The following is a 23,553-nucleotide window of genomic DNA, read 5'->3' on the forward strand; positions in this document are numbered from 1 at the left end:
GACTCACAATGGTTGTAGACTTGCAAACAAAGGTCTCATTGTTTTCTATAGCAATCAACAATTTATTTACCAGTTGGTCCTTGTCTGTCAGTGAACTTGCAAGGCAAACCAGACACAGCAGAGTGAAGGTGAAGTACAGGCCTTTGGTTGTTCGAACACCTGCTGCTGCCGTCGCTGTCCTTGATTAAACAGTGTGTGAGCTTGAAAGAAATGATAACACAGTAAGTTTAAGTTAAAGAATTGAACAGAAAATGTTGAAACTACAACTGAACTTGTAACTTTTTGAAATTGTAAAATTGACCATGTAATATTAAAATCTGATTGAACAATGTTTCTGATCTTACCTGTCAGGTGAATGGAAGACGAGCTACAGTAAAGGTGAGGACAGGACAAATGACAGGTTGACACCCCACAAAATGCTTAATATACTTGGCATGGCTTCACCTCCCCCAAGGTACAGCTCACCTGTGCTGTGGGGTAATTTGTGTGCAAATATGTGGTTGCCTGCACTACTTTTCATCTCTGTTTCCTGAAGTTGCCTCTTCAGTTTCACTTCCACAGAAACTGGGTTTAGCTGTTCCACTTAACAGCAATATGCCCACATTAGTTGCTACATACCAACCAACTAATGTATATCAGTCTCATACTCATATCCACCACCTCCTCTGAATCTTCCTGTCAGGATGATCTCAGCATCAGTCTAGGTGATGTCAAAATAGTGGAATCCAAAGCTTCTTGGATTGGTTTAGATACGCTTTATGTTGGATTACAAAGAAAGACGGCATCAGACAACAACAGTTCCCACATATTGAATTTATTTGGGTTGCACACAGTGTTGAATTTCAATCAGACATTTTTACCAATATTCTGTAGTATATCTAAATAATAACCAAGTAATATATGTAGGAGTGTAAATTGGACAGTATAGTTATAGCAAGAAAACTGTCAAAATAAACAAGCAAGATGAAACAAAACCATAATTCACTGGGGTTATCCACCTCAATCGATTAAGTGAACTAGAGAAGGTAGTTAAATGAGTTTACTTTGTATTATTTTGCATAAACAATGTTTTGACATTTTCCTATATTGTAAATACATCAAGTGTAAATGTATTCATTAACAGCAGGTGTAACTCCAGACTGAGTTTTACACAGAATCATTTAAATGAAATTTCACAATAAGAAATAGAAACTGAACAGGTACAGTAGATGCAGTATCAGAGATAGAGGCACTAACTGACTGGAAACTATTAAAATTCAGCTTGATTCTCCTCAAGGAATTCAACTAATTTCTTAATTTTTCCAACTTTCTCATCAGTTTCTTCTATTTTTTCACCAAACTCCTCCTTCTTCCTTTCGATGTAAGTCTTGGTTTTCTCCATGAAGCCCATGGCATTCTGCAGAAGTCCCTCCACTGGTAGAAAGTCATCAGGTAAGTGAGTTTTTTTCACTAATGCTTCCATTTGTTCCATGATGTTCATATATTCATTAATGTGCTCTAAAGAGGTTGCCATCTCTGACTCGTACTTTTCCTAATGGGGAAAAATAAAACAATTTCATGACATTATACAAACTCAGTTTGTTGTTACATTATGTTGCGTCCACGATATTATATATTTAAGCAGTATCTCACAACTGGCAGTGGTATATTGCGATCATATCACAGCTAAGGGGTGTTGTTCAGCCCGATGTGCAGTTAGGCCTATACAGTATGTCAGTTATGAACTGGTTACAGTTCTCTCAACCTGGCAGAGTATTCAATGACCAAAGTTACTCTAATGTAATTTTTTTGTGAGCAACATGGAGACTGACTGACTCACCTTCAAGCTGTCTCGTTGTTGTTGTATTTGCTGGACACTATGCTTGAGCTTTTCCTGTGAACCCAGAGTGAGAATCAAAATGCAGTTACATTACCATGACAGCAGCTCAAATAAAACACTAATTAAAACAACTGCAGATTTAAAAAAATCACCAGTAAATGCGTTTCTGATGACTCACAATGGTTGTAGACTTGCAAATAAATGTCTCATTGTTTTCTATAGCAATCAACAATTTATTTACCAGTTGGTCATTGCCTGTCAGTGAACTCGCAAGGCAAACCAGACACAGCAGAGTGAAGGTGAAGTACAGGCCTTTGGTGGTTCGGACACTTGCTGCTGCCATCGCTGTCCTCGATTAAACAGTGTGTGAGCTTGAAAGAAATGATAACACAGTAAGTTTAAGTGAAGAATTGAACAGAAAATGCTCAAACTGCAACTGAACCTGTAAATTTCTTAAATTGTAAAATTGACCATGTAATATTAAAATCTGTCCGTGATATAAACAATATTATCGTACAATGTTTCTGATCTTACCTGTGAGGTGAATGGAAGACTACAGGGCTACAGTACAAATGAGGATGGGACAACTGACAAGTTGACACCCCACAAAATGCTTTATATACTCGACATGGCTTTACCTCCCTCAAGGTACAGCCCCCCTGAGATGTTGGGTAATTTGTGTGCATGCAAGACAATTTGTGGTTGCCTGCACTGTATCTCTACTAACTGAAGTTGCCTCTTCAGTTTCATTTCCACAGAAACTGGGTTTAGCAATATGACAACATCAGTTGCTACATATCAACCAACTGATGTTTATCAGTCTCATACTGTACATTGTTAGCTACATATATTAGTCATAAAACAAACTCCATGACCGCAACCAGGTACAAAACTGTACAAAAATATACGATACAAACTGTGCAGCCCAATAGAATCATCCACTGTGGTGGCTGATGGCTGGGGACTCTGGCCAAATGACAGAATGTATTCTTTGACAGAGTAAACAAAACTATAACAGAAGATGCCTGTTTTATGCACACCTCTGTTATTCTTACATCTGGAATCATTGTTCATTGGCACAAATGTGTAATGTGGAAGTGCAGAGAGCCCAGTGATATTAGAGCATAGGTTTACCACAATCTACAGGGGCATCCTGTCCAGAATGGAGAGGAAAAGAATGAAACCAGGAGGAAGTAAAGGATTTTGCACAATATGTCTAAGGGATTCATAGAAAGTTGAAACACAGTCCTCACACATTCGAAAGTTGTTGAGTGTCCTCTGAAGTTTCCTCTCTTTCACTTCATGAGAAATTGTCTTTTGTTCTCTACCATGATGGTTTCATTTTCCAGGAAACACGTTACACCTCTTTCTACTTGACACTACTGTTACACACCCCATTACTAAACGTAATGCTCAGTCTAGAAACAATAGAGGAGTTGCAGTAATCTTGTGTTTAGATTGAGATTGACAACAAGTTTTAGGATTAAATTAATATTCAATCTCCATTCTTATGAAACATTTTAATCCTTATGGGAGTGGTCTCTTCCTCGATGACAATTCATAGGGCAGTAAAACTACTGTAAAAATGACATGTTTGACCTTCAAGGATGTCAACTGTATTGCAGGGTGCAATTGATTTCAGGGGAAATCACTGCAGGGTTCTTTCAACAGACGAACTGCAAATTCCAAACTTTTCCAGAATCTAACCCAAGTGTCAATTTGGGCACTGTTTAGGAGCCCAAGTCTCAGTCCAATGAAGAGAAAATAGAAAGAAATTAGAAAATTATTAGAAAGCAAGGGGCCTTAACGAAATGTAGATGAAGAAACCTTGGATAAGTGAAGTAAAAAGGATCAAAAAGATGAGAAGTTTCTGTCTTTCAATAGATCACATTTATCTATGTAAGGGATAATCAACGAGTAGGTGTGCGTTAAATAATTTTAAGGCATGATGTGGAGGCGAAGAACCACCCAATGCAAAGCAGAGGGTGGGTCACCTCCGTGAAGGCAGTCCCCCTGAAACTACTGGTTTTGTCACGGGGCGGGCATGTCATAGATACGTGATGTCTACAATGTTGTCATAGATGCATACAGTAAGGCAGTTGTCTGTATGGCTGTATTTCTCTACAATGAGCTGAAATAAAACAAAAATTAGATCAATAAATATTAACAATATTTATTTACCTAATTTTTAAATATTAATATTTATTTACAACTCACAAATAAACATAGGCATTTTGGATGATATATGGACTAATCAGTCTCTATCTTAAAAACAAAACTCAATTCTCACACCGTCTCTATGGTCCTTAATAAAGATCAATGTTTGTAATGTAACTAAATAACAAAACTGACTTATGGGGAATTAATTTGCTCAAATTTAAAGTCAAATCAAGACAACAGTTTGACTTATAGATGAATCAGTTAGATGAATGATGAATCAGCATTTTGTATTTCCCAGTAACTGAAACTAACTGTCAGTTTTAGTGCTGTGTCAGTAACAGTTACTGAGGTCAACAACCTTTTAACTGATTAAGAAAACATCATCTTAATAGAGTTGTTGTGTAGTGTTAGTGCCTGTATGAAAAGATCTGTAAATCCTTTTACAGCAGGTTTTAATCTTGTGCTTTGACTTTTGTTTGTAAGGCTTTTTTTGTTTGTCCTTTTGTATATATTTGGATAACTTTTAAAAATATTTTTTTCTGCCTCCTGCTTTAATTTGTTTATATCTCTCTATCACCTGACGCCTGGGCTGCCTCTGTGTTTCTCTTTCCTCCTTAAACTTTTTCTTCCTTCTTGAATCAGTTCTTTACTTCCTCCTTGTTTTTCTTTCAACATCATTAACGTTACATCCTGCGATTCTTCCTCACTTCTGTCTCCTCTCTCCTGATTCCTTCATGAAGCAGAACTTTAACTTGTATGATGTTAATCACAGTAATTGTGGACAAACGACACACAGTGGGAATGCATCAGTAGTCCAGTTATCCAAACTATCAGCTACATTAATATTACTGTAATGTAAAGCAGCAGCACCTGATAAACTGGACGGCTAAAACAATACTAATGTCAATTAAAAAAAAACTTTAGCTTCACTGAATAGCTGTTTTAGCTATTTACTTTGTTGTCTTTTGTCTGACATTAATTATCTGATGCTGCACTTGTCAGTTAGTGTCATAGGCTATATGATCCTCTCGACTTCGGCTCATTCGTCTGTCCCATGACAGCGGCTCCAGTCTGCCTGCCAGCTTCAACACGGAAGGTTCGTTTGTTTTGAGCAACCGCGTAGCAGGAGCTGTTGGTGGTTTGTTGGTCCATGTTCAGAGTAACAGTCGTCTCCGTGTCTCATATGGGGATACAGTGTTCAAACGTAAAAACAAAACGAGCGCTCCTAGAAGATACAACAAACTGTAGTAGGAAGTCAGTCTGAGCTTGCAACTGTAATGTGATGAAAGTTTGCGCAAATGTTATTTCTGAATTTGAGAGATGGATAGACGGCATTTAAATACGTTTAGCGCTCCTGTTATTCTGCTAGTATAAGTTACATTTGTTTTTAAATGATTCTTCTGCACGTTACATGAAGACACGTCGTTTTTTAAATGACTATTAAATTGTCCAAACAGTGAGGCTGTTGCTCTCAGCCTGAGGCATATCATGATACAGGTCGAAGCCCGTTTGCAAGTGTTTTGAATAAACAAATTAACAACACAGGAAGACATTCTCTTTGTGAGTCTCTTATTTTAATAAAAAAAATTCCACTACAGCATGCACAGAGCATGTGGTCTGCGTTAGCAAGCATCCTGTTTTAGGAACGGTGGAAAGTACCATGATGCCAATATCTGTCATCTGTGACAGAGTTAACTACAGTACATCACACACCTGCAGTCTCTAAGCAAACCTATGCAGCATATATGCAACAGTTCGCATTATGATATATTTGCTTACTTTTCTGTTTGTTATAGTATCACAGATTTGTTCAAATATATCAGCTAAACAAATTGTTCTGTAAGGCCTCTGTTCAGTTTCACATTTGTAATTTCTTAAATTCTATGGTGTTACAAAGTTTGCATCACATATATTTTTACAAGTTATCATTGATTGACTGGTGGTTGTCACCTGAGTTACAGGTGATCTCAGGATCAGACAGCCGATCAAACTTATTACATTTGGTGGCATACTGTGGACCATCAACAGCTGCTTGATTTATGACAGCTGCTGAACTCCAGTTCTGGCAAGAAATAAAATTTTGTCACTGTACAAAAGCTCTTTTTATATGGATTGAATATGATTTGTTCCACCTTACAGAGTATTCTTTCTCATATTCTAGTAGTTTAAATCATATCACCACTGATTTTTGTCTTTGATGTTTTCAGGGAAAACACATTCTTTACTATGAACACCAGGGGTCAGTATTTGATTATATAAAATCTTAAATCTGTTGGCAATGCAGAGCACACTGACTTGTGTATGATGTCTTATTTAAACTATTCATTTACATTTTTTTTTTTTGTCAAGGACAGTGCAACATGAATTAAATTCTAAATGTGACAGAGTTAAGATTCTGGCCAGACTGTTACCTGCACATATTGATTAGAGACTTTTTTTTTTTTTTTTTTACACATTACAGCGGTTACACAGTAATTCAGTTTTTTTAAGACCCAGACTATACAGTCCAGCTTCATTGATTAAGATGAGCAGTGAAAAAACTATTTATCAATAACAAAGACCCTCACACAACCTAAAAACTACAGTACAAACATGTACTCCATGAATTGCCCAAGTCATAACAAAGTCTTTCTTTTCTTTTTGTCTTCCCGTTTCTTTACTGGGTCTTGTCTTTTAGTTGCCTTCAAGGCCTTTGCAGCGAACACTTTGCACACGCACTATCATATATCATACTGTATTAACATTGTATGAAAAAAATCTACTTGGATATAAACTCATATGAAATACATTTTTTCTAACCTACTCTGAACTGTAACCAGTAGGCCTAATCAATTTAGGATGAATAGAGGCCCCACTGTACTTTAACATCCTCTGCAGTTGATTGTATGTGCACATACAGTATATACAGCAAAGGTAAGTACTTAATTGACCTGTGGGTCTAATTGCTGTTGATTTACAGTATTTTGGAAAAATGTTAAATAGTAAACAGTAGCCTATATAGTATATTATATGTATACACTGTGGACCATTAAGTGAATGAGTTATAGTTCACTAACCTGTTATTTTAATTACTATAAATCTGGGGAAAGCATCATTGCATACAAACCTATCAACCAAATCACCACTTACTTTAATGAATGATATGACCCCAGTATAACACACAAGGTACACACAAACACACACACACAGAAGACGACAGAGATACAGACTAGGACCGTTCAGTCTCAAACAATCAATCAAGGAAATTGGCAGCCCTGTTGTGCTGCTTCACCGGGGGTCCTAATTTCACAGCTAGCCTCCGTCACTACTGCGTCAGCACTGATGAGCTCAGCGTTACCGGTAGAGAGGGGTGGGGGAGCTGGTGAACAGAGGGCGAGAGAGAGAGAGAGACAACAAGGAGAGAGAGAGAGAAAGAGGGAGAGAGAGACAGAGAGAGAGCGAGAGAGAGATAGAGAGAGAGAGAGAGAGAGATAGAGAGAGAGAAGAAACTGGGTGTTGGCGCCTCAGAGACACACTCACGCATCACAGCAGAAGCAGCAGGGTGAAGACAGAGCATCCTTCCATCCTTCTCTCGGGGAAAAAACACGACTGCTTTGTGAATTATTGAAGCCGTACAAAACCCTGTACATTATTTAACATAATCAAAGCCGGAGATATACTGTACGTCGACACCAGGAGAGCGAATTCTCCGCAGAAAAAGAGAGATCGGTGTGAAAGCAGACGGACCGTTTCAGCACCTCGGACAGCGATCATGGCTCCAATGGTGGAAGAGGGAGCTCAGCTCGGTGAGTCCAAACTCTGACAGGTTCAACGACGAAACAGGTGTTAATGTGTGTGTTGGTAGTGGTAGCCCTGGGGTTATTTATCTCCTAAAAAGGACCGCGTAATTGATTACATGTGACTCATCTCAAAGGTGTTTGCGTTATTAGTGGCCAGGGGCTAATATTTTACTTTTCATTTACTCTGATTTGGTCTAAATGAAAATGGTGAGAGGAAAAGAAAGTTAAAGTAGCCTATTTTATGTGTGAAAGTGAATGACTAACGAATGTGCTGTGGTTTTACTGGAAAAATCAACGTGTTTCCAGCCTCCATTTTGCAGCTAAGCTTGAGGGTAACAGCTAATGATGAAGAAAACCAACCATAGAATAGGGAAGATCCCTACCCCTTCCCCTTCCCCCCACGATAGTTTGTATAAAATTTACTTGTTTTTATTGTTTTTTTGGAATAAATAACAATTTAAAAAAAAAAAAACACCACCACCATAACCTGCAGAGGTAATGCCTAGAAAGCACCTGTTTGTTTTCTTGATTTCTCCTCGGCTCAGCAGCTCCCTCGCCGCCCACCCATTGCCACATCCATCTGTCTGCTGTTGTTGCCTTGAAAACCATTCCACCCAGGACGTTAGACTGAAATATTGATGATAGTAAAGGGAGAAAACAGTATGTACAAGTGATGTGATCTCAATTTGAAATGAGTTTACTATCCTTTCTTATTGCTCACCCACGGATAAGTCTGAATGAGATGCAGTCCCTCTAGATCAGTAATACATTTTAGATGGATGCTTTGCCTACTACTATCAAAATAAAAGTATACACTATAAGTATACACTAAAAATGAACATATAGGCATGATAACCTATAGAATAATACCATATAGTAGGAGATAGCAATCACATACAAGCCTATATGATCAGAAATGGCTCCACAGGAGGTGAAACTCTTATGCAACATAACCTTTATAAGTCCTTTATGTCAATTATATGAACATAATTTGGAAAATATGAAGGAAAATTAAGATTATGGTTTGCTTTGTGTTAATGTGGCACTTTCAGCATCAGAATCACCCAGTCAACATGGCCGTTATGTGAGAAATGTGTAGATAAATGATCAACAATTGTTGCAGCACTGCTGATTTTCTGATGATTTAATGTATGTTAACCACAGTAGATTTGACCCGTTGAAAAAGATTCAAAATACATGAGTACTCCCCCCTCACTCCCACCCCACTTCCCTCCCTCTCTTTGTATGGGTGTTAACCTGAGTGCTTTTCCAATGGGCTGCCCTCTTAACTGCAGGAAATGGTCTGTGTTTTGTCCACTGAAGTAGACCTATTAACTCTGACTGCATGAGAAGGCAGTATGATTGCTGTTGAGTCACAGTTCAACACCACGAAACAAAGAACTGAAGTGTTCAGTGGCAAATACCGCTGTAATATGTCTCTATAGTAACGTTTTAATGATAGTATAGGAGACAAAAATACCATTGAAAGGAATGAGGTCCTTAAAGCTCCACTGTCAACCACTGTTAAAAAGAAAATGTGATTTTAAGTGTGTTCATTCCCTGTGCTGAGTTTAAGCAATTCCATCCTTGCTCCAGGAGGAGTATAAATGAGTTTAATAATGTAACTGTAAAACAGTGACTATCACACATTTTTTGCTGTCAATTATGCTATCATTGTTACTGTATGTCTTAAACCCTTTCAAATTTAGATTTTTTCTGGTTAAAGCTACAATTTATAATCCTTCCGTGGAGACATTTTCAGTTGGATAAAAGAGCATATTAAGCCATTTAAAGAAATGGTAAAGAGATATGTGCAGATGGGATATCAAGGTGAACAGAAGAGAAAAACTGACATTGGACAACATTTGACTCTCCATTTGCGCTGAGGTTTTGTTGCTTTTCTATGTTCTGGTCAGCCATTTTTATAAACCTGTCATCAAGAATTCAAGCAGTCAAATAATGACGTTATGTAGTTTTCCCAAGAGTTCAATACTCACACCAGCTGCTTCCTGTTGATATACTGTAGCCATGTTTGGAGTATGAACACAGCAATGACGATACTTCATTGGGGTTGAAAAAAATGTTTTCATCTCCCTCTGAGTCAAGATTGCAGCCTGCGTCAGTCAGACACACAAAATGGATTCAGTTGCCTCAGTACAACAATAACATCTGTTGAGGTTGTGTAAGCTGAACAATTATTTTATGTGTGTTTTTTTAAAATGTCCAATAGTGTTTGTTGGAGTGTGAAGTCGGACATTTTTAATTTATTTTTTCTCCTCTTCCTCCCTTTCTCTCTGTCCTCCTCCATAGTGACAGTCCCAGCAGGTGTTGCTGTGATGAGTGTCTTCGGCCTTGTCTTCACTGTATCAGCCTTCTCATGGATTTGTTGCCAGCGTAAAAACACCAAATCCCAGAAGACGCCTCCTTACAAGTTTGTGCACATGCTCAAAGGGGTCGACATCTACCCGGAGAGCCTCAGCGGCAAGAAGAAGTTTGCTGCTCCTAACGCCACAACAACTACCGACACCAGTAAAACTGATGTAAACGGAAACTGCCATACTGCGGCGCCAATGAGTCCGACCAGCACCGGTAAACTGGCATCAAGTCCAAACGGTTCCAGAACGGCTCTGCATCTGGACCTGGAGAAGCGGGATCTGAATGGCAACTTCACCACCAAACCATTTCACCACCACCACCAGAAGGTGCGGAGCTCCCCGGACCTGGAGCTGCCCTCTCCCCATGCAGGGTTCACCCAACCTGGGGTGATGGACCGCCGTGACCTCCCCTCACCATCCAGCACCCTCTCTAGCCAGGCGCCCACCCCAGCTGTGGATAAACCCCAGGCAGAGGAGAGAGAGGGCGGGCTAGGGACCCTCCACTTCTCCCTTGAGTACCAGCCAGAGAAGAAGGCTTTCATTGTCCATATTAAGGTACTAAATGTGTTTGGTCTGGTGTTTATGTGTGTGTGTGTGTCCAAAAAACAGGTTTCACACAGTCTTGACTGATTGATTGATTGACTTATGTTCCAGGAAGCCCATGGCCTGACCCCAACTGATGAGCAGTCGCTGACATCTGACCCCTACATCAAGCTGACCCTGCTGCCGGAGAAAAAGCATCGGGTGAAGACCAGAGTCCTGAGGAAGACTCTGGACCCTGCCTTTGATGAGACGTTCAGCTTCTACGGGATCCCGCTGGCCAGAGTGTCGGAGTTGGCCCTTCACTTCATGGTCCTGAGCTTTGATAGGTTCTCCCGTGATGAGGTCATTGGAGAGACCCTTGTCCCCTTGTCCGGGATCGATTTGTCAGAGGGGCGTGTCCTGATGAGCCGAGAGATCATTAAGAAGAACGTCAAGGTAAGATGTGTAGAAATCCACAAGTTTGACCCTTTTGAATTCATGTTTTCTGTTTTATTATTAGACTTCCTTTGAGTTGAATAATTTGGATTTAATTTATATGCGGTAAGTTGAAAGTGATTTCACCGCAGGCAATAACGACAGTTCCAGTAACACTCAAGTTGACCATGAAATCACTTCAAATTCCAAAATTGCTTCAATAATGACTCATCATTTCCTTCATTATAAAACCATTGCAACAGGGCAGTTTAGAGAAATGTAGTGCTTCCTACTACATTATAAATCAGTGCATAATAAACCTCAAAGCCATTTACTAGTAAACATATAATGATATTTAAAACATAGAGCGTTCTCAAACTCATCTAAATGCAAATTTGTCATGTTGTGTTACTTGAAACCACACTAAAATATTTCATGAAGTGTTAATTTGACAAATTCATCACAGACATGTACTTTCTTCATATCTACGTCTAGTTAGGTTAGCAAAGTGTTAATGCTAAATGCTTTGAAAACCAATGGGTAAATCAGATAGAAAGTGTATCGCTCTGTGGAGACAGACAGACAGACGAGATCTGTTGTACCAGTATAGATTTGCAAGGTGATACTGGGGTGTGGTGTTGGGCTTAAATGGACTGCTGTGAGTTTTGTGCTTTTTCTTCATTACTTGTTTCAGCAGTTTTTGCTTTAATTTTGTTGTCCTCTTTTACTAAATGTTCCAAATTTCTCATGAGCTGACATTTCTGAAATCCTGCAACATGAGTAGAAATATGGAATTCTTCATTTCATGCTTTGAACAGCTAGAATTGATAAGATATAACTCCTGAATTATAGCAACTTTTGTGTTTAATTGAATGAAGATCAGACATCCCAGACATGTACATTTCCAGGAGTGTATTGAATAGACGAAGTAATATCAGCACCATTATAGATCTGTGGGCTGGTGGTCAATAGATTTCAGCCCCAGACTGGCTTTTCCTGGCATTTGCAAGGACCACAAATGTACTGGAGTTCATTTCCAGCTTTTCCTTTTAGAGAATTATCTTTGCTGTACTGATACTGCACTGAAGTAATATGACAACTGTGAGAGGAAATGCCCACATGAATATCTGTATTTCTTGTAAATGTATTGGACTGAACTTTATGGCACCGGCTTTGGCTACAACACATCCTGTGTATTGGTGAATTTAAAAGACAGAGTGGAAGATGATATTGTTATCATAGGTCTGTGGTCAAATATAAAGCAGTGCTCTGTAGATTGGTACTAGACAGTTTGGCTGTACATTTGCAGGTGGAATGTAAGATGATATCAATGTAATTATAGATTCCTTGGCTGATCTTGTACTCTGCTAAAATGAAAGCACTGTGCCTACTAGATCGGAGCAGATATGTTCAAGCCCATTTGTACATTCCTAGGAGGAAATGTGAGCTATCTGTAATATCTTTAAAGATCTCTGATACGATATAGTACTCCAGAGAAGCACTGGGAAATGCGACTCAGATTCTGAGAAATATAAAAGGTTCATTCCATCTGAGCAGAGCTCCCCCTTTATTTTCATCATCAAGAGGATAATATTTCTTAAACTATGTTCTGCTGGCAATTCCATTTCTCATTTGGGTCCCAAGAGAGACAAATCTCATAAACCTCTGCTGTAGGGAGGGGCTGTCTGTACTTGTTTTTGTGCGATCAATCAAAAATTTGTTTTAGAATCCATGATATTGCTTTGCAGTGGGTTATTTCTGGATTCTTTTGTAAGATTTGATGTTGGTAAGTAAAAGAGAAAAAGCTACACTTACAAGGTATTTTCTTTATTTAAAGAGAAAATTGTGGTGCTGGTTCCCCTGCAGCGGAAAGAGAATAGATTTATGTGCAAATAAAAATGCAGAGAATTTGTCCTGATGGTGTAACTGGGTTCTTATTTACACACCTAGATTGACTTTTTAGGATGCAAAGTAACACTGGATTTGGCTTTTTAAAGATGATTTTTGGCTGAATTCTCTCAGTGTGAGACGCCTACTCTGTTTTTTCGAATAAGATGCAGCCCCTTGCTAAAAGGGTGGTGGCTCTCTTTGTCTGCGTGGCATAGATTTAGTCTCACTGCTTTGTTCGTGTGTGTATGTGTGTGTGTGTGTGTGTGTGTGTGTGTGTGTGTATGAGCACACAGCAGTTAAATCAGTACAATCAATACACCATGTTGCAAGCACCACGGCCACCCCCCTTTTTTTCTTTTCTTATAGAATCCACCCCAAAGACAACAACAATTGTATAGAATAGAATAGAATAGAATAGAATATTTTTTGTCAAGTCATCTGTTCTTCTCATCTGAAATACTGTAGATGTACAATGTCTCCTGAGGATTGATATAAGAACACACTGATAATGCACACACATCTGTATTTTCAGAGACCTGAACATCAGGTCAGGGGTAGAAGTTGTGTCTCCGTGTGCCACTTTTCATTGCCATGGCAACTATGAGCAGAGGCGTGAGATCCCGTTAGGCGTGATCACAGCATCCCCGACATCGACCCTCTTGGGTGTGGACGCAGACATGGATGTGTGTGTGTGTGTGTGTGTGTGTAACGGTAACACAGTGGAAGAACTAATGCGGAGCACATTAGGGTGCTTTTCAGTGACATGTTGGAGCTATTTATGCTGTGAGAACACACCCTGTAAGCAGGTGATGATTATTTAGTTGACAGCAATGTAATCGTCAGCATTGACACCATTTACAGTACAAGCAGCTGCAATTTTCACATTGCTGATAGTAGCTAATTATTTGCTAAATTATTTATTATTACATATATTTCCCAAATTACTGAATATTTATATAAGCAATATTTTATTTGTTTGACGTTCTAAAGAAGGAAAGATATAAATAGGAGGCACTGGATTTAGCCTTACTCAACAATATATTATGAACAACAGTCTTTGCATGCAGAATCTGGGGTGAATGAACAGGGTTAGGACAGAAGGCAGGTTTAAAAGTAAAAAATAAACATCTTTTGGCATGTTTAGTCTGCTGTATGTCTGAAAGTCTCTCCCTCTCTGTCTCATTTCACACCTGCCATTTGCATCACTTTTTTTGCTTTATCTATTTCACACCCACTCTGTCTCCCACCTCTCACCCATTCACCCCTCCCCTGTCTCCCCACAGAAGTCTTCTGGCCGAGGCGAGTTACTGCTCTCCCTGTGTTACCAGTCCACCACCAACACTCTGACTGTGGTCGTCCTCAAGGCTCGCCACCTGCCCAAGACTGACAACAATGGACCTACAGGTATATAATGTAATTCTAATCCATTGGACTGCTGTGTGGTGCATGTGTGCACCAACTTGCCTCACATAACGATAAACAGATAGGACCAAAGTCATCTTGCTCTTCCTGCCAAGCAGCCCAGACTACTTTGGATGCTGTGATAGTTGCCATAATGACACCGCCACCGCACTGAAGTAATCTGATCAGGATGTGATAGAGAGCACTTCAGTGACAACCACACACACACACACACACACACACACACACACACACACACACACACACACACACACACACACACACACACACACACACACACACACACACACACACCAAGTATTTACACAGCCAACCTCTTTTGTCCTCATCACTAACATCCATCATTTCCGCTCTATCGATTGCCGTATTGATCTGGCTTAGGAATAATATGCCACTCTGCAACCGCAGCAGGGATGGATAGTTACCATGCTTTTTTTTTGGCTTCTATCCCTACTTTCTTCATCTACTCTTGTCATTCTTCTTCTCTAGATCCATACGTCAAGGTGAACCTGTATCATGGAAAGAAGCGCGTGTGCAAGAAGAAGACCCATGTGAAGAAATGCTCCCCCAACCCGGTCTTCAACGAGCTCTTTGTCTTTGATCTGCCCTCTGACGAGGGCCTGAGGGACACCAGTGTGGAGCTGCTCCTGATGGACTCAGACACAGGCAACTCGCGCTGCCCGAACACCGTCCTTGGGCGCCTGGTAATGGGCACGTCGGTGGCGGGCACCCCCGGTGAGCACTGGCGAGAGATCTGTGACCACCCGCGTCGCCAGATCGCCAAGTGGCACGCCATGTCTGAGGATTAAAACACCGAGGTGTTGCTGGATTCTGTCGTCCATGTCCAATCTGGTCTAACCGCGAGAGGGATGGAATGAAGATGGGTGGGATTTAACATCCTGCTAGCCAGTACCCATTGGACTTTCAGTAAGGGCGGGCGGGAAACAAGGGGGAGGGACTTTGATGTTGTGGGGAGGGTCATTTGAAGTGATGTCATCATTCAATCAATCATTCAATCACTTATCTTTGAAGTTATTGGGGTTCAGCGGGGGAGGGCGGGGCATGACAAAGGGAACCCCATAGCTTTAAACGATCCCAAAGACTGTCACAGAAAATCACCTGGTAACATGCATCATCATCTACATGGCAACAACCGATTGTCACGGTAACCGTGTGCAGTGCAGAATGTCTTAAATGTCGCTATTACTCTTCTTTTCTTCCTCCTCCACCTTCTTCTTCTTCTTCCTCTTCTTCTTCTTCTTCTTCTTCTTCTTCTCTTTCTTCAGCTCTTCCTCCTATAAATAGTATCCTAGTCCATCGTACGAAAATCAGAATGAACCACATCTGACAATGCTGTAAAAAATGTGGATTATTAAAGTTTATTTTATAACAACAATGTTTTATTCATAAAGATGTAGATTGTTTTTATTTATGTTTTTGTTTTGTACTCTTCTGGTTGATTTGTTGAACATGTTTTGTAAGTATAAGTGGTATTTCATATATCATTACTTAAGTACAAGAAAGCCTAAATTAGGTGGTTTGAGAAAGGACTAGAACAGACTGAGTGCATTGGGGACAGTGGCTGTGGATGAATATGTGTGTGTGTGTGTGTGTGTGTGCGTGTGTGTGTGTGTGTGTGTGTGTGTGTGTGTGTGTGTTTCGATATGAGAGTGCTTGTGCTGATTCGCCTGTCCAAGTGTGTGTCTGAGTGTATGTGTGTTATAATGTTTACTGTAGGTGTTTTATCCCCCTTACTGTGAGCACAAAGACAGCTGAAATGTAAATGTATGTACCTTACTATAAAATATGGCAAGTTCTGAGGAAAAAAAGTGACTTTGTAGTCTTTATTTCACAAGTATCTGTAAAGTTAATCGTATGTGTGTGTATGTTAATGGAATAAGTTAAGGTTAAGGCAATTTTCCACAGAAAATCACATATGGGATCATTGTATTGAAAGATAAAAGCCTCTTTTAAAATTATAATACTACAGTACATAGTCTATGCATGAACATGTGCATTTTTCTGTAGAAAAACATTTCTTTCTCAAAGCAAGGTATCAAAAAATTATGTTTTAGTATAAAGAGAGAAACTCAGGTATCGTATTGACACAATGATACCCAGCCTTATAACAAAGAATGAATATGGGTAACAGTATACCAAATTATGGACAAGTAAAACACAAGTTGAAGACCATGAAAATCAATGACATGACACAGAAATTGAAATCAGCTCTAAAAGTGTGAAATGTAATCAATGGGGGCAAAAAACAGTATACACAATACTGTTTCCAAATAAGACGTGCACTACACAGTATTACAAACTGCGCCGATACACAAATATATATACGATTCCTATCATACAGTAAAGATTCATTTGAAGAATGTGTGTGTGCATCCTCATCTCCAGCACCTTAGGGATGACATCATTGTGTCCCTTTCCAAGGCTGATGATGTAATAACTGCTGAGTGGCTAAGTGCTCTAGGATGAAGTCATCGTGTCTGAATTTAATATCAGCTAAGTGGTTCAGTGAGGGAAGATGGCTGGCTCAGCATGCTTGCCCCCCTCCTTTACTTCTTTCTTTATTTCATAAAAATACAGATAAAACTAAGAATTGTATCTTTACAACCTCTCTCTGTATCCTCCCTCTTCTCCTCCCTCCTCCAGTCTCTAGTCTCACACTGAGTTACATCATGTGTTTGGAAATGGAGCCTCAGGAAAAGCAGGATGTTCTGTCACTGTTGTTTCTCAGCGGATCTGACCTGTGAGGTCGCTCTCTGAGGTTTCTATTTAAACTTCGGCTGTCATTCTTTGAAGCAATAAAATAGACCTGTGCAACGTGCAGCATCCCTCCCATCCCATACTCCTCTTCTCCTCTGCCTAACCAATTACAGTCGAGCCATTTTGCTGATGCTCTTATGACTCATTGTCCTGAACAGGGTCAGTGTCCTGTAAAAGGACATTTTGGTACTTGTGGCAATGAAGTGGAAAAGCACTGTAAACATTTCTCATCTCTGGAAGGAGAAATAATCTGGCTGGGTTGATACATGAGTAGATTAAAGAACCACTCTTACAATTAAGTGATAACATAGCATTAAACATTAAAGCTGCACTAATCTTCTTTTTTTTTTTTTGGTCAAACATAAGCTGAAAGGTGTCACTTATAGTGATGAAATCATAGGGAATTGAAACCAGACTCATTTCTGCAGAGCTTTTTAGTGTTTTTCAGTTTATTATTTTTACAGCTGGTTTTGATTCAGTCTTACTGCTTCCATAATGTCGTGTCCAGCAGCAGCAGGCAGCTGTTTTCAGCAAAAAAAAGCTCTGTTAGGCTACGTCCAGTGTTTGCTATCCACCCCGAACCAAACAGCAGAAAGATTTAGCAGCTAGCAGATGAACATCATGGAGCATTTAGTTGCTAAAGAGACAGATATTTACCTCAGGAGGTGGTGGAGACCAAAACAAAGCCTTGTGAACACAAACAACTCAGGCTGAATGCTTTTGAAGACTTTTGGATTTAAATAAGCAACTGTTGGCTAGCAAGTTTGCTACATGAGCTTATATGGTGATAATATGTCAGTGCTATATTTACCGCTTGTTACACTGCCCCCAAGTGGCCAAAAAAATCATTTAATGCAGGTCTATTTTTTCCACTCTTATTTGCATTCCAGAATATATTTTTGAAGACATGTTTTAGCTGGATGATTTCTCTAATGAAAGCTTCCCACACCCCACTATCAAATCCCCCCTTTCTCTTGTGCAGACATATTGATTGACTTCACTATCTCGTCAACCGTTCATCCAAACAGGCCCTAAATTCTGCTTTTATGCCTGTCTGTCTCCCTTTTTACTAGGCCTATAATTATTGGTGTGTAGCCTTTTTATGTTGGGAAAAATGAGCAACAAAATACAATGAAAAATAATGTCTGAATCAATCATAATAAAAAAAACAAAATTGAAAATAATAAAAATGAGGCAGAGACATTTTTCAAAAGATCTGCAGGTTTTCTTTTGATAGCAAATGTCAGTTTCAGTTTTTTGACCATTCAGGGAAGCATATTTTAATTTTTCTTTGCTTTTTTGTTGCATTGATTTAAGAGCCATTGCAAGGTTAGCTGTCTCCTCATCCTTTTCTGAACTGTTAAGCTGCTTTAATGGCATCAACACACACTGAAACACACACACACACACACACACACACACACACACACACACACACACACACATACATACACACAAAGTAAGACCTGCAACATCTGATATTCTCCAAATTTTATAGTTCTATCGTTGCTACTCCAGCTCTCTATGGGGATGAATCGTATATGTTAACATGCTTAGTGTGTGTGTGTGTGTGTGTGTGTGTGTGTGTGTGTGTGTGTGTGTGTGTGTGTATGTTGACAATCAGCCCAGTAGAGCAGTTATCAGTTAATCCTGCAGGATCTGATCAAAGAGGGCCTTCTGTGATACATAACCAGACCCTTGCTCTCTCCACTGGCAGTCCTCCCACGTGCCCTCATGTACATCAATATGTAACCTGTCTTCATCCTAACGTCTGTCTCAGTGAGGTCAAGTCAATTTGTGTCTGACAGACAGGTACAGAAAGCAAAACTCTATCAGCAGAATGCGTGTTATCTGCCTAGCATACAAAGAAGGAAGTGTGTATGTGTCTGTGTGTGTGTGCAAGAGAGATTTGTGCTAATTAGATGACTTTTAGGAGAGCACGTAAACAGAAATCTCTGTTCTTATTAATGCATCTCACCACCATGGTTGAGCAACATTCCTCTCTTTCGACATCATCCTTCCCTTTTTACTCTGCTACATTCTTACATTTTCAGTGATAAAAAGAGAAACAGGCATCACTGTCAATTACCAAAAAAGCTGCATAAGACTAGATTTTTGGTGAATTACAGAATACAAAGAGGGAGGAAATATTACAGCTGGAGTATTGCACTGTTGCACAAGCTGTTCTTAAATTCAGTAGTCTACATTATGTGTACAGTATTTCCTAAATTCTTAGTACTAGCTTGTTTCAAACTAGTGATTAAAGCTGGTTGCACAAATATAACTTAAGAAATGCCTTAAAGGTTGCAAGGAAATATTTGTAGTGTTTCCAAATGCAATCAACTATGTAAACAGGAGCATCATAAGCTTAACATGTCAAAAATAACAGTTTTAGGGGACCTAGTGATATGAACTTGAAGTTTGAAGGTATTAGATGAAGAAATGTGTTTCAGTAGTACACCTGCAATTTAGAGTGACAGGGGAATATCTGATTATGTTAACCTAACCACTATTAACACAATTAGTCTGGCCAGGGGCAACATATTTGGAGGGTCTGTGTTTATTTTAAGTTATTCATTAATGTTAAGAGAATTTTTCATTCAAGAATTTGACCATTAAAATTACATTTAGACTGTAAAAGATGGCCTGTAGCCCTCTTATAGAGGGTATCAGTCTTGCATTAAATACTGAATTCCACTGTATGCAGAATGTTGCATGCATGTCTGCACAGTGTTATATTTTCACAGCTCACTGTCAGCAAATATTGTACAGTAAGTATTGGCATACAAGAGAGTTGCAAACCTGCAATGGTAGAGTTGTTTAAAGCTTTGAATGGGTTGATTGGGTTCTGTAGGGTTGGCATGGCCTGTGGTGGTGGGGCCCAATGAGACATCATGGGGCCCTAAATCCCTGGAGGCACCCCTGAATCTGGCATTATTAACATTTTGTAATTTGAGGTATATTGTGTTGTTTACATCGTCATGAAACTTCATTTTCAGCATCAAGTCAGATTTGTCATCTATATTTCATAGTTACTCTTTTACTCCTCAATCTAAATGGATCATATATTAGCAAGCTAACGTTAGTTTTGTCAGTAGGCTTAGTTAGCTACACAACAGCTACAAATGGCAGTTAATGAGTGAAGAATTATTTGTAATAACTAATCTCTATGTATAAGAACAAGTTTGTGTGGTGTGACCTGTTTTGGGGGATTTTTTTGCTATATGTAAATCTCTACGTTAGTCGAGTTTGAACGTACAAAGACTTCAGATCTCTGAGATATACCATAAAAGAGATTGTGAGCCAGATCTGAAGCCTGGAGTGCTAAGTATGCGTGATATACTCCTCTGAAAATATCAATCTGCAGAAGCAAGTGATTGAATGAAAAGAGGAAAGTTTTCAAAGTGAGACTGCAGAAGTGGAGGAAGAAGTAGATAGATGGCCGGAGGGAGGAGGAGGTGAGACAAGAGTCAGACAGCCTGACAGGAATGGAGGGAGGTGTGGAGAGGGATGACACAGCGCCATGTTCAGATATGAAGTAGAAGCGAGCTTGGAAAGCGAGGGGATTGAAATGAAATTGATGAGCAGGGTAAAAGTTAGTTTGGGACACGGCGAGATGAGTCTGTGAATAGCTGATGTGTGTGGGTTTGCAGACAGCCATCTAGGTGGGTATCTGAGGATCATTTGTGGCTAATGAAAAGACGACAAAGGCCTGGAATGAAGAGGCTGAAACGCTAAATGATTGAGAACTAAACCTGATGACTTCAGCAGAATACAGAAGAGGACTATTCAGTGACTTGAAAGAGACTGCTTAAAGCTGAAGGACGGACAGAGTGTTGTATAGCTCAATATCTTCTTTTGACTTGAAAGATGAGCCTAACATAATTGATAAATACAGCAGTAGATCATATTAAGCAATTAATCAGTTCCTTAGTAACCATAAATTACACTTTTGACTAAATTTTACATGTTTGCAAATGTATGCATGTACTGTCACATGGTTTTAAAAGTCTAACATTCACCAAAACACTAAATTAGATTATAAACACACTAGTGCTGAAGATTGTCTGCAAAGATTAAACATTCACCTTAACATAACCAGTTTCCCATAACTGGCATGTATTTACCTGCACTATAAAGTAATCTTCTATTATTTGAACATCATATTCATCATATCATACTTTTAGTAAACACTGATAATCTGTGAAAATGTGGATATATGCACTTTATGTGCTGGACACTGCATCATATATTCATCATGTCAAATGCTGTTTTGTAAAGTGATAATACTTTGTAAACCAAACATCTTAGCTATGTATGTTAGGATGTACAGTATTTAGTGTTTATTTCATGTAACAGTTCACTTTAAGGTTGTGTTACTGTGATGTAAACAGAGGAGAAACGGTTCATATTTATATAACCTGTTATCTGTATTGTATCTTTACCATAGGCGCACTGTGCCGATGTGCAGAGGGACAGAGAGGACAAACAGTAAGAAAGAGCAGGAGAGGTGAGAGGGGGAACGCAGGAGAAGGAGGGAGAGAGAGCATATGTGTGGTGACAAAACTTCAAAGGAGTTAATGAATTAATAATGGGGACAACATTCTTATATAAGACTCTGTGTTAGAAAGTGTTTGCTGCAGATTCAGATTCAGTAATGTTAACAGGAACGATAGTAGTCTACCATTACTGTAGACTATAAACTGTGTTTACATCCTGAGCTCAGTGGAACTGCAAAACCAAAAGACTAGTAAAAGAAAGTTTTGTTATTGTTGTTTTTTTTAACAGTTCCAACTAGGATTTGTGATACTTGGACTTACTGTAGGTATCACTATAAAATTTCCATCATCCAGGGCAGCAAAGCCTATTCTATTCATCATGCACTGTGTACACTGATACACAGCCATTTACAGACTCACATTTAGACCTATGAACAATTCACCTGATCTGCATGTTTTTGGGCTGTTGAAGGAAACTGAAGTGCAAGAGGAAACCAGCACAGACCTGTGGACTTTCTTAGGCAACAGTGTAAACCGCGGACACACTGAGTCACCTACTGTATCTATTATTTTATCAATGTCTTTTTTCATATTTGTATGAGTGAGCTGTGATCCCACTTTAGATTTGTCCCATGTGTACAGTATTAGGAGAGAGAGCTTATTTTGAGAGCTGAAATTCTGCCAAGTATAAGAACACTGCAGCATAAAAGTTTGATGTTCTCACCGATATTGTTGGCCTTGTGTTTTGTGACACTAAGGTGGAAGAACATTACCTTTTTGCCTTTTAGGTCTGGTCCGATTCTTTCTCACACTAATTATAAATATGCATTAAATCACACTGCATTGACTGACAGTTAACTCTTTCAATTACATTTTTAGTGATATCATCATCAGTGTTACATGGACTCATGTGGATGAATCAAAATTGTTGTTACCAACAACAAAGTTATACAGCACTTTACTGCACCTTGTGCATATATTTATGTTCTCTGAAACAACATGTGTTACCATGGTTACTAAATTATGGTCAGATGATGGTCGAACAGCTTCCAGAAAGCCCCTTCACCCACGCCTTTCTGATGTCAGAATAAGGGGGGAATGTGTCCAACAATTTCTGTAGAAATTGTACTCAATTTCTGTAGATGAGTACGACACTATGTCGCCATATGACCTTTCTGCCCACGGTCTTCAGGCCAATCAGTCCTTGGATGCTATTTTTAAAAAATCAGACTCCAGGGCGTCTATTCTCTATTCATAACCTCAATAAATGTACAGTATTGATACACTTCCAGTTGATATCTCCTTATTGAAATTACTACAGGCCCAAAGTGGAGTTGTGGTACTAGTATATAAAAGCTCCTTTTTGATCACACGTTTTGCCCTGTGCTTAGTTACCTCCACTGTTCGGTTCAACCCACTCTGAGTCACTGCCATTGTTTTGTCCTCCTGAGACATTTAATCTATCATCATGCTCCTCTTTAAAACCATATGTATGTTGGTCTGTCTAGAGAAATCTGTCCCCAATTCATTTTAGGATGGAGGGGATGAGTCATTGTGCAATGACCTTCACTTAGGCAGACAATTAAACAAGTTTCACTGAGACCTTTATGTTTGGCACTCACACTGCATGCATGCATACCACTACACATTATTACACACAATGTCAGTGCATGTTAAAAGCATCCCTAATCATCGACTCACTAAAGTGACAATAACATTAACCATCTGTCTCAATCCTGATGTTTACACCACAGCACACACAAACACACACACAAACACACATACTAATTACCTCATTTTAATGGGGGACTGAAGGGTGCCTATTAGTCAGGTTGTGAGAGCACAGAGAAATAGATTAGTTAGGGGTTGAAACC

At 39.3% G+C, this 23,553-nt stretch overlaps 1 protein-coding gene across 1 annotated transcript; it reads left to right on the forward strand.

Moving 5' to 3' along the window:
- Positions 1–7,424: 7,424 nt before the first annotated feature.
- On the forward strand, positions 7,425–16,216 carry syt4 (synaptotagmin IV). The gene is made up of 5 exons (XM_044340553.1): positions 7,425–7,764; positions 10,069–10,688; positions 10,788–11,111; positions 14,264–14,384; positions 14,892–16,216. The coding sequence occupies exons 1-5, from the start codon at positions 7,731–7,733 to the stop codon at positions 15,209–15,211; spliced, it is 1,419 nt and encodes a 472-aa protein (XP_044196488.1). The 5' UTR covers positions 7,425–7,730; the 3' UTR covers positions 15,212–16,216.
- Positions 16,217–23,553: the final 7,337 nt, after the last annotated feature.

Source organism: Thunnus albacares, chromosome 22 (assembly GCF_914725855.1).
Source record: "Thunnus albacares chromosome 22, fThuAlb1.1, whole genome shotgun sequence".
Classification (NCBI taxonomy): domain Eukaryota; kingdom Metazoa; phylum Chordata; class Actinopteri; order Scombriformes; family Scombridae; genus Thunnus; species Thunnus albacares.